General features: G+C 42.7%; 1 protein-coding gene across 5 annotated transcripts in view; it reads left to right on the top strand.

Annotated features, from left to right (window-relative positions):
- Positions 1-12,556, top strand: part of LOC105989183 (solute carrier family 22 member 9-like) — a 52,579-nt gene that overhangs the window by 19,751 nt on the left and 20,272 nt on the right. Inside the window, exons 6-10 of one of the 5 annotated variants that reach the window (XM_013021040.1) lie at positions 1,673-1,788; positions 2,957-3,108; positions 5,538-5,646; positions 6,588-6,791; positions 7,680-7,898. The exons of 3 other annotated variants lie outside the window; for them this stretch is intronic. In XM_013021040.1, coding sequence (XP_012876494.1) covers positions 1,673-1,788; positions 2,957-3,108; positions 5,538-5,646; positions 6,588-6,791; positions 7,680-7,740 — 642 coding nt within the window. In that variant the 3' untranslated portion in view covers positions 7,741-7,898. Of the gene's footprint in view, positions 1-1,672; positions 1,789-2,956; positions 3,172-5,537; positions 5,647-6,587; positions 6,792-7,679; positions 7,899-12,556 lie in introns of those variants that run through there. One more of the 5 variants, XM_013021036.1, reaches the window with a different exon arrangement.

Raw genomic sequence — 12,556 nt, 5'->3', positions numbered from 1 at the left:
CTGGGTTCAATTCCTCAGCACCACATAAGCAAAAAGAAAAAAGCCAGAAGTGGCGCTGTGGCTCAAGCGGTAGAGCGCTAGCCTTGAGCTGAAGAGCTGAGGGAAAGCGCCCAGGCCCAGAGTTCAGGCCCCATGACCGGACCCAAAAAAAAAAGAAATACCTTCTTTTCTTGTTCTTCTGGTCCTTTTGCTTATTTTTCTATATCATTTTCATCCTTTTACTAGCAATTATATTTAAGCATTGAGATATTCCATTTTCTTCTTCAAAGTCTCTACCTACCTAGCAAGTAGCACAGTCATTGTGTAATTCCAGGTGATGCTGGGAGTATAAATTGTCCTGCACCAAACCCACCCTCACTTCTGTTGTCAGAATTCATTTGAACCATCACATTGATAGGACATACCATCCCAGATTTCCCTCAAAAAGGAGAATTCAAATCTACAATCACAGCTAGGCTCCAGTGACTCATACCTGTAATCCTAGCTACTCAGGAGACTGAGATCTGAAGATCACAGTTCAAAGCCAGCTCAGGCAGGAAAGTCCATGAGACTCTTATCTACAATAAACCATGAGAAAATCAGAAGTAGAGCTGTGGCTCAAGTAGTAGAGCACTAGCCTTTAGATGAAGAGCTGAGGAACAGTGCCCAGGCCCAGAGATCAAGCCCCACAACGGAAAAAAAAAAATTCTACAATCATAACTATCAGGAAATTAATCTCTTTCCTGAAACTGACAAACCAATTTCTACCACAAGCATCAGTAGAGAATCAAGTCCAGTTGCTACAGTTTTCATAATTTTTAATATAGTTGACACTTTGGACCATACTATGTTTCACTCCTTCTCTTTTTCTCTAGCCAACATACTCTTTCCAATGCTCTGTAGCCCTTCTCTGTCTCCTGCTTAGTTTTTCCTCACTGGAGAATTTCCCGAGCTTCCTTCACCTGCTGTGTTACACTTCCCAACACTTTATTTCTTCTCTGATGTTGTTATATAGGAATTCAATCCAAAGATACAAAGAAGCCACATTGTTTTTTTTTTTTTGGGGGGGGGTCCGGTCATGAGGCCTGAACTCTGGGTCTGGGCACTGTCCCTCAGCTCTTCAGCTCAAGGCTAGCGCTCTACCACTTGAGCCACAGTGCCACTTCCGGCTTTTTTCTTTTTGCTTATGTGGTGCTGAGGAATCGAACCCAGGGCTTCAGACATGCAAGGCAAGCGCTCTACCACTGAGCCACCTTCCCAGCCCCAGAAGCCACATTTTGAGAGGTTGAATCAGAAGTCTTTGTTAGAAAGCCAGCAACTGCAAGCAGACTCACGTCCCAGACTTGCAGCCTCAAAGGCAGTTAATACTATTAAGAAACTGAGTAAAGAAAGAGTAGAAAAAAAAATCTCAACAAACCTGATCAACTCCAATGGGGAGTTGAAGAGGGACACCATGATGATCTGAGGAGAGGCAGGAGGCATGTCACAATGTCCACTGAGGTGGCCATAAGCAGGGTCATGGCTAGAGGGCAGGGTCACAAGAGCTTGAGAGTTCAAAGTCTTTGATGTCTACATTTTCCCACTGCACAGAAAGGCTTTGCATTGAATTTGTCCTTGTGAGGGCCTGGTGCTCCCTCTAATGCCTACCAGTTTCTGACAACTGAGCAGTTTCTTGTTGTTCTTGTGGTTGAAGGTGGTGAGAGCCACCATGAAGGAGGAGCTAGAGGTGGCAAAGAAAAAAGCTTCTGTGCGCGACCTGCTCCATGCTCCCGCCCTGCGTAAGCGCATCTGTCTCTTGGCCTTTGTGAGGTAGGCTTCGCCCCATTACCAATTCAAGAGGCATGATTTGTACTTCTCATGTTCAGTGGCTCAAGTCTGTGTGTGGTAGATTTAGAAATAAAAGACACCAGAGACTGCACACAGTTGCTCTGACTAGATGTATCCAGAGGGCTTTAAAAACACTGATACAGAACTAATGACACAGTGAGGTGTTGATACTTTTCACATCCCCTTGCCAAACTCTTCCTCGGAGACTGAAAGCTGAGAATTTGAGTCATGGTACAGATTTGGGCTCTGAGTTTCTCCATTCATTTATTTCCATTAACAGAAGTAAATTTTCAAACAGTAAAACACATGAAGAAATGTAGCTTCAGGGCTGGGATGTAGCTCAGTGGCAAAGCACTTGCCAAGCAAGTGCAACGTCCTGGGTTCGATTGCCAGTACCAAAAAAGAAACAAGAAATGTAGCTTCATATGCAGAAACTGACCTAAAATACCCAAGGAAATGATAAATTATACAGAAGGACTCTAGACATTCACACACAAAGAGATCAAAGGAGGATACTCTGAGGAGAGAGACACAAAGGCACAATGTTATGTGTCTCTGATCATATAAAGTAATATTTATCGAAATGAACACTAGGAAATGGACACAAGAGGTTTTTTGCTTTGCTGCTGTTGTTGTTGTTTTCTTTTTGTCACTTTTCTCATTTATCTGTCTTTGGGAAAGTCAGAGGGTACTGAAATGGAGGGACAAAGGGTGAACAAAGGCAGCAGTGGTACTCACTAGACACTATGTTGAGAATGAACTATACAGCTTGTGGGTGGGGACAGGAGGAAAGGGGTGACATTGTCCAAAAAGAAACATACTGACTTATCTAACTGTCGCCCCTCTGTACATCACCTTTATAATAACAATAAAAAGAGATATGGCTTAACAAATTTTTTATACATAAAGTTAAACTTTTCACTCAGAAGATCTAAAACCCTAGAAAGAACTCATTATGTGTCATCAACAAGACCCTATACCTTCCCAAATATCGTGGGATTACTTTTTTAATGACTATAATATGATCACTTACCAGGGAAAATATGGAAAATAAGTATGCCTTTGTATTTTAATGACTAAAACTGCCAGTGCCAACCTCTAGAACTCTCTAAACCTTCTGACATGTGCTTTTCCTCTCTGTTCACTACAGATTTACAACTTGGACATGCACTTTCGGTCTACTACTCAACCTCCAGCACCTGAGTAGTAACATTTTTCTGCTTCAGATTCTCCTTGGTGTCCTGTTCTTTCCAGCCAATTGTGCATCATTAGTTGCGCTGAATCACCTGGGCCGCCAAATAAGTCAATTCCTTTTCATGGCCTTGATGGGCATCTCCATTCTGGCCACCATCTTTGTGCCTCAGGGTGAGGAAAAACACGAAGAGCGGGAAAGAAATATCTTCTCCTTACTTGACTTTGTTTAGGTGACACTCTTTTGAAATCATAAGAAAAAGAAGTTTTTTTCTAACAATTCCCTAAGAGCAATCTAGGCATTGGGGATACATTTTGACATTGAGGTACTTGGCGGAAAGCCAAAAGTCAGGATTTTTGTTGTTGTTGTTGTTGTTCTAAGATATAATTGTCTTCATGTGAAAAGTATGTCATTTATTCCCAAGCTACTCTAGGTCGTCAGTGGATCATTTGCTCATTTGTCAGTCACATTTTATAGCGAGCTTGTTGAGCCTTGTGTTTGTGGCCTATTCAGATTAGACTATGCTGTCATTTGTTCTTTCCAGCTTTGTCTTATTACTTTGTCTTCAGTGGCTATATTTCCTGAACTCTGATATAGCCACTCATGAATCTCATGCAAGAAAATAAACATTCCAAGCAGGGCACTGGTGGCTCACACCTGTAATCCTAGCTACTCTGAGGATCAAGGTTCAAAGCCAGCCCAGGCAGGAAAGTCCATGAGACTTTAAGCTCCAGTAGACCACCAGAAAACCAGAAGTGGTGCTGGAGCTCAAAGTGGTGGAGTACCATCCTTGAGCAAAAGGAACTCAGGGACAGCACCCAGGCCCCGAGTTCAAGTCCCATGACTGACAAGAAAAAAAAAAGGAACATTCTTTATCATTAGATAAAGATTTATGCAGAAGTCATAATATATTAATATATTCATTACTAAAGACTCTTAGAATCAATCCCACAAATGGAATGGACCTATGTCTATGTCTGTCTATGTCTATGTCTATGTCTGTCTATGTCTATGTCTGTGTCTATGTCTGTCTATGTCTATGTCTATGTCTATGTCTGTGTCTGTGGGGACAAGCACATGCTTTTCTAAATTTGCAGTCCACAACTCTTCAGAAAAGATTGGTTCTACTACTTTGTTAGACAGTCATTATAGAGCTGGCTTCTGCATTTCTGCAGGCTTGAAATCGGGCCTGTGGGGACAAGCACATGCTTTTCTACATTTGCAGTATAGTCACGTGTTTGCAATATCCCAAATTGAGGGACTCAAGTCTTTTTTTGGGGGGGGGATTTGGTCGTGGGGCCTGAACTCTGGGCTTGGGCACTGTCCCCCAGCTCTTCAGCTCAAGGCTAGCGCTCTACCACTTGAGCCACAGCGCCACTTCCAGCTTTTTTCTTTTTGTTTATGTGGTGTTGAGGAATCGAACCCAGGGCCTCAGGCATGCAAGGCAAGCGCTCTACCACTGAGCCACCTTCCCAGCCCAGCTCAAGTCTTTTTATTTGTCAGCAGTGACATCAGTTTTCTGCTTTACGTCAAAGTCCATTCCAGTGTTTAAAGCTCTCCTATGATTTTTTAATTAAACTGAAAAACTGTTTAATTCCTTCAATTGTTTCCAAAATCTGACATTGTTTCCTAAATGAGGAATTCTTCGGTCTTATTCTTAAGTCTTGAGACTCAATCTTGAGGATTCCTTCAAGATTGTCCATCTGTGTCAGACTCCACTAATATTAGCCCTGGGTTAGCAATGTACTTCAACCATGATTTTTTAAACCCCTAGAGTACTTGGATACTTAATAATTTCCCACATGGTGGGGGGGGGAGGATAGGAAGGGATGGGAAGGGGAAACAAAGGAGGAGGCAACAATGCTTGATAAGAAATGTACTCATTACCTTGCCCATGTAATTGTAACCCCTCTATGTGGTATTTTCACAATAAAAAAAATTTCCCACATGATATTGCTACATTCTGCTCAAAAGGCAGGGGAGACACAGGACAAAAATAATTTAAAAGAACTCCTAGCCGGGCGCTGGTGGCTCACGCCTGTAATCCTAGTTACTCAGGAGGCTGAGATCTGAGGATCGCGGTTCAAAGCCAGCCCGGGCAGGAGAGACCGTGAGACTCCTATCTCCAATAAACCACCAGAAAACTGGAAGTGGCGCTGTAGCTCAAATGGTAGAGCGCTTGCCTTGAGCTGAAGAGCTGAGGGACAGAGCCCAGGCCCAGAGTTCAAGCCCCACGGCCGACCAAAAAAAAAAAAAGAACTGCTGAATTCATCTTGCTTTCCTTCTTTGGCAAATGTCAGAGCTACAAGGAGAGTGAATACCATTATTCAGAGCCCTTTATTCATCAAACCCCAAAACATATTGGTAAGGTATATTTCCTGGCTTAATTGCCATATAGGAAGTCTCCTCTTTACAGTTTCTCTACTATGTGCTTTGCACTTGTCCACATTCCATCAAGGTTGTGTCCCACTAGTGCTGTGGGGGATGCTGAGTCCAGCATCTCAGACTTCCTGACTCTCCCTGGTCTTCCTTTCTCCAGAAATGCAGACCCTCCGCCTGGTTCTGTCAACGTTGGGAGGAGGACTAGTGTTTGCTTCTGTTAATGCGTCTCTTGCCCATGCAAATGAACTGCTCCCCACCATAATCAGGTACAAAACCGTTCCCTGTCAGATCCAACAGCCTAGTCTCAGCTCACTGATTGAATGAGGGAAGAGAAAAAGGACTGAATAGTTATCAACATCCATCCATTCTGATGAAACAGTTACAACTGAAGTTTAGTGACAGCTAGGTTTTTCTACAGTACTTTTTTCTTTTTTTTGTCGTGGGGCTTGAACTCTGGGCCTGGGTGCTGTCCTTCAGCTCTTCAGCTGAAGGTGAGTGCTCTACCACTTGAGCCACAGCTCCACTTCCAGTTTTTGGTAATTAATTGGAGATAAAAGTCTCACGGACTTTCCTGCCCAGGCTGGCTTTGAACCACGATCCTCAGATCTCAGCCTCATGAGTAGCTAGAATTACAGGCGTGAGCCACCAATGCCCAGTTTTCTACAGTACTGTTAAAGGCACTCATATGTCACTAATCTATACCTCATGCAATCTTTGGAGTCACCCAAAACATAGGCACCAAAAATAATATTGTTAAATGCCATACAAATGTCTATGTATTCTTTGAACTTGAGAAAATGCTAACCAAAAAAGCAAAAATTTGTAAAAGTCAGTCTGCAATCTCCCTGCATTGCTATATCCCATAGTGTATGTAAGATGATAAGTCACATGTTTCAAATGCCATGAGGGCATCTTTTTTTTTTTTTTTTTTTGTCAGTCATTGGGCTTGATCTCTGGACCTGGGTGCTGTCCCTCAGCTCTTCAGCTCAAAGCAAGTGCTCTACCACTCGAGCCACAGCATCACTTCCGGTTTTCTGATGTTCTATTGTAGCTAAGAGTCTCACAGTCTTTCCTGCCCGGGCTGGCTTTGAATCGTGATTAGATCTCAGCCTCCTGAGTAGCTAGGATTATAGGCATGAACCACCAGCGCCCAGCTCATGAGTATATCTTTAACATATTATTTCTGTATTGTGCTTTGTGCTCTAAGGGCCACAGCTCTAGGATTCATTGGAATTGCTGGTAGCGTTGGGTCCTCGCTGTCTCCCCTGTTGATGATTCTCGTGGTTTATTTTGCTCCCTTGCCCTGGATCATCTATGGAGGCTTGTCTATTCTTGGTAGCCTTACGGTCTTCCTCCTTCCTGAAACCAGGAACCAGCCTCTGCCTGACTCCATCCAAGATGTGGAAAATGAGTGAGTTAAACTTCTGGCTGTTCCCCGGGGAATCATGTGCTAGAGCTCTGTGGTGAGAAAGGCAAACACCATTCAGAGTTAGAGTCTCCCAGGCTGGCAGTGGAAGGTTCTTTCCAAGTGGTCAATGTCCTTGGTTTAGGAAGTGTCACATCCATTGCGTCAGTGACTTCAGGTTTGCTATCCATGACACTTGCTAAATTACACACCAGAACCCAAAGGTATTGCAAAAACGTGGATACCACCAATCCCATACTTCACTCTCCAGACACAAGCACTCCTCAGCCGAGGGAGCGCTGCTAAGATGCCTGTTGCTGACAGTTCCTGTAGGTTTTTGGGTCTGCCCTGGAACCGGAGAACTTGGGAGAGATTGCATTCAGGGCCTTCAACAGATGACAGTGTCACTTATGGGAAAGATTTATTCTGTTGCCTGTGATATTAACTATGAATGAGGGTATTTTCAAAAGATAAAAAAAAGGAATGATAAAGGCATTTTAAAATGAAGAAGAATTGGGAGGATTTTAAAACTTTGGTGTACCTCCCTTTTTCCAAAATAAAACCCTTTGGAGAATGCCATGATGTATAAAATTGCAGTAAATAACTATAAGCTATAACTATGCATGTGATATTAATATAAATATAATTAACATAAGTATTATAAATAATTATATATAATTAACATAAATATTAACATATAAATATATTTATCAGAACTGCCTTCCTAAGAACATTCAGGGAAGTTGGTCTCAAATCTTTACACAGGGGACATAGTTTTGGTCAAAGCTGGATGGTGAAACACAAGTTTCCTCTAAAGAATGCAAAAGATAACATGTTTTCTTGATGTCCTTTAATTTATGTGTTTCTTTGCTGTTTTTACTGTTTCTTTTCCAGGAACAAAGGTTCGAGACAAGCAAAGCAAGAAGATAGTTTCATCAAAGTAACACAATTTTAAGGAATTCCAGTAACTGACCTCTACTGAAAGAACAGCATAAAGAAAACAATGTCAGGATCATTTCTAGAGATTCATTGTTTCTTTGTGTTTGTCCTGGGGCTTGAACTCAGGGCCTGGCCACTGGCCCTCAGCTTTTGTGCTTAAGGCTAACTCTCTACCACTTGTGCCACAGCTCTACTTCTGCTTTGTAGTGGTTAATTGGACGTAAGAGTCTCATGAATATAACTGCCCTGGCTGGCTTTGAACCTCAGCTCTTAAGTAGCTAGGACTGAGCCACCAGCGCCTGGCTGATTTATTTTTTGACATACAAGAAAATAAGAACCACATTTGAAATTTTGATTCTAAATTAGTATATGTAAAATGCCTATATCACAGTAAGATATTTGAAGGAAACCAAAATTCATTGAAAGAAATCCTGATAGAAAATATGTTTGTATGCATCAATTCTGTTTCTGCTTGTGATATGGTTATTCAGGTTTCCATTTGCTCTGCCCTGAGAAATACCTATGAGAACACTCATTGAAGGAAAGTCTTATTCATGGGTTTTAGGCCACAGTCCCTTGGCTGTCTTATTTCTGGGTGAGGTAGTACCTCAGGGCAGAAGAGTGTCCTGGAGGAAAGCTGTTGAATTCATAGTGACCAGGAGGGATAGAGAGAGAATGAGACAATGAGGAAGAGTCCCCGAACAAAATGTACCCTTAAAAGTCACAACAGGCATTGGTAGTTCACATCTGTCATCTTAAATTACTCAGGAGGCTGAGATCTGGGAATCACAGTTCAAAGCCAGCTCAGGGAGGAAAGTCCATGAGACTCACATCTGGAGATAAGATTGGGATTAGCAACCAGAAAACTGGAAGTGGCACTGGGATTCAAAGTGGTAGAGCACTAGCCTTGCGCAAAAGAGCTCAGGGACAGTGCCTAGACCCCGAGTTCTAGTCCCACAAAAGACAAAAAAAAAAGTCACACACATACTGACCTACTTCCTCTAACAAGAGAACAAGGTTTCTACACCTGAGACTTTGGAGGATATTCCAGATCCAAACTATAACAAGAAGATAGAGCAGGCTTAAAAACATGTGGATGGGGTCAAATTTTTAAAGCCACTTTTGTGACAACTTGAAAAAATAGTTCCAAGTTAGTCACCTTTGTCACATTCACAAAGCATCTGGTATATTTTTTGCTAAAACCAATTAATACTGAATTGCTAATGTTAATATTCTTATTCCTGGTATGCGTACAGGAAAAACTCCAAATTCTGTTCTTTGGGATGGTGCAGAGGGCAAAGTGATACCTTAAGAGTGATCATTACCATTCTCCTCTTCCTTGGGTGGCTGGAGGGTATTAAATAGTTGATGCTTATGAGTGTCAAAAAGTAAATGTTAAGGGGCTGGGGAGGTGGCTCAGTGGTAGAGTGCTTGCCTTGTATGCATAAGGCCCTGGGTTCAATTCCTCAGCACCACATAAGCAGAAAAGGCTAGAAGTGGCGCTGTGGCTCAAGTGGTAGAATGCTAGCCTTGAGCTAAAGAGCTCAGGGATAGCGCCCAGGCCCAGAGTTCAAGCCCCATAACCAACAACAACAACAGCAAAAGGTAAATGTTAAATACAAGGCAGATTCCAATTAACTCAAGCATTAAAAAATTATTGGTATCAACCCAAGTTAGTACCTATCCATTTCATGATTGGGGTATACCACCTGCTTGCTTTCTTCTTCCAGTGGGATCTATTTCTTTGTTGTCCCAGGTCTTCTCCTGCTAGATTGCAATATAGTCAAAGCCTTGTCTTTGGAAAGTTACTTTGGAAACAAAGCCAACTTCTCTACCAAAACTCAGAGTTGCCTTTTGGGAGGGTCTCCTTCTTCCAGCAAGTTACCAACGTCCTCGTGTAAGGAGAGTTACGGCTGAGCACAAGCACCCTGCATTGGCAGGCCCCTGGAGCAATGAGTGGTTAATAAAGAGTCGCCTGTTTTAACGCTTTTCTCAGGTGTTCTCACCTCAACCCACAAAGACCAGTGTCACAAAGGACTTAGGATCAAGGCACACCTGCACAAAGCCATGAGTCAAATCAAGAATCCCATCCCACCTATCAGAGGCCACTAATGAACAAATTCTTCCAAGGCTAGTTCAAGGCAGTACATAGATGCTTCAGGAGAGTGGATCACAAACGATGTGGAACACATAAAAGAGCAAACATATAAAATCTAATTTTTTACAGATCTTTTTTTTTTTGTCGGTCGTGGGGCTTGAACTCTGGGCCTGGGCGCTGTCCCTCAGCTCTTCAGCTCAAGGCGAGTGCTCTACCACTTGAGTACAGCACCACTTCCGGTTTTCTGGTGGTTTATTGGAGATAGGAGTCTCATGGTCTTTCCTGCCCGGGCTGGCTTTGAACGGCGACTCTCAGATCTCAGCCTCCTGAGTAGCTAGGATTACAGGCATGAGCCACCGGCGCCCGGCTCTCCTGGCGTTTATCTTCAGGCAGCAAGTTATTTGGAGGAACACACAAAATCAACTGCAAAAAAAAAAAAGCACAAAAAAAAAACAGCTGCTCCACTTTGCCAAAAAGGTTATCAAAATGTCCTCTGATGAAACAAAGAAACTTCTCTGTGCATTTACAAATTTGGACAGGGCTAAGCTCACAGTCTGGGATCCTTTCCCAGTTCAGAATAACCTGTGTTCAGCCACCTATATCACTTCAAATAGGTAGTCTTGAAATGCAAGTTTGTGGTATGAAGCCGAAGAACCTGGCCTCAGAGGTCACTGGATCCATAGACATTTTGGGTTAATTTACTATTGTCATTTGCAAAAAAAAAAAAAAAAAAAATCAACTATCTTGCCCTATGAAAAAGGAGAGCATCAAATGTAGCTAAGCTACTGACTTCATGATGGACAGAAAGCGGAGAATGGACCAGAATCTCCATTACATAATGACCAAACCTCCTTCAGCAAAATACTGTCTCCTAAGTTTCTACCATATCAGAATAATGCCACCAACTGGAAGCCGAGCCTGTAACTCGTGAGTCTTTGTAGGACACCCCTGATGAGTTTAACATTCCACCCAGGACCCTAAAGTTCATGTTTACCTCACAAGTTTATCATTGAGTCCTCATAGAGTAAACAGTCCCTGTATTGCTCAAAAGTCTAAGTCTAAACTTTCCTACTGAAACGCTAGGCAAATTCTTGGCTGTGAGCCCCTTTGAAAATCAAAAAGTAAAAAGTTACATATTTCTAAGAGACCATGGTGAGACAGGACCAACATGAACTTCCTGATTCTAAAAGGGAAGAATATGTGAACAGAAAAGAGGGATGAGGGGCTGGAAAGGTGGCTCAGTGGTAGAGCGCTTGCCTTGCATGTCTGAGGCCCTGGGTTGGATTCCTCAGCACCACATAAGCAAAAAGAAAAAAGCCGGAAGTGGTGCTGTGGCTCAAGTGGTAGAGCGCAAGCCTTGAGCTGAAGAGCTGAGGGACAGCGCCCAGGCCCAGAGTTCAGGCCCCACAACTGGACCCAAAAAAAAAAGAGGGATGAGCTAAAAGGTGACAGAAACAGAGCAGGCTAGACATGAACTCCTATGGCTCCTTGTGCAATAACTGGAGCACATAGTGGAATGCTGTACACTCCAAAATCTTTCACATCCTTTATGATTCCCAGTTCTCACTCTTAGTATCTGCCAGCAGTGCCCTTGCTATTGCTTGAATACCATGTTTTCTTGAAATTTCCTTCATCAGATAGATTTTTATGAGTATAATAATAACAGAAAACAAATACACAACCTACTGGGGGGGGTAATTTTGTGTCAGAGTTTTTGGTCCATAATCACTTGGCCTAGTTCTATTTGGCTAGTGGTGAGACCAAACATTGGCGGGAGCACATAGTGGAGTAAGCTGTGAAATTCATGGCACCCAAGAAGCAAAAAGGAGAGAAGAAAAGGCTGGAATCTCAGTATCATCATCAAGAATAGAATCTCAATGACCCCACTTCCTTGATGGGCTTCTAAAGGCTCCACCACCTCCCAGCAGTGCCATCAACTGACAAGAACATTTAAGAGCTTAACTATAAGATGACTCAGGGGCTGGGAAGGTGGCTCAGTGGTAGAGCGCTTGCCTTGCATGCATGAGGCCCTGGGTTCGATTCCTCAGCACCACATAAGCAAAAAGAAAAAAAAAAGCTGGAAGTAGTGCTGTGGCTCAAGTGGTAGAGCACTAGCCTTGAGATGAAGAGCTGAGGGACAGCGCCCAGGCCCAGAGTTCAGGCCCCATGACCGGACCCAAAAAAAAAAAAGAACTTGAGATACATGCATCAAGGTTGAGGCAGACTGAAAGAAGGTGAGATAAGCAGAAACATCTAAATTATAATAGCTAATGCATTACAAATCAAAATCAAAAGCTAGTAATGTGTATCACACTGTTTGTGATACTATTAGCCACAATCAATAAAGCCAAGGAGTGTAGATTGAGACCTCTGAACTGCTGAGATGAAAATAAAACCTCCTGTGAGTCCTAGAAGTGCAAAAAAAAAAAAAAAAGGTGCCAGAAATGTGAAGTTGTTGCCATAACTAAATATAAGTTGCTTAGCTGCCTTCCTCCTGCGGAGAAAATTGGAAGTGGTTGGGAAATGTCACGTAGAGAATCCCTCGACTGTAAACTCAGCTTAATGAGCTACTCTGGTGGGTGCCCTGAAGACCAGAATTCCAACATAAATGCAAAGGGTCTGCTTATGAGATTTCAGTTTAGAAGGATTTTATTGGGAATTGGGCCCGAAAAGGTGGAGTTTAAAGGTGATGTAGAAATTAATCTAGTACAGGAAATTTCTAATCACCACACCA

The sequence above is a fragment of the Dipodomys ordii genome, unplaced genomic scaffold (genome assembly GCF_000151885.1).
Source record: "Dipodomys ordii isolate 6190 unplaced genomic scaffold, Dord_2.0 Scaffold54, whole genome shotgun sequence".
In the NCBI taxonomy this organism is placed as follows: domain Eukaryota; kingdom Metazoa; phylum Chordata; class Mammalia; order Rodentia; family Heteromyidae; genus Dipodomys; species Dipodomys ordii.
This window is presented reverse-complemented; position numbering and strand designations above follow the sequence as displayed.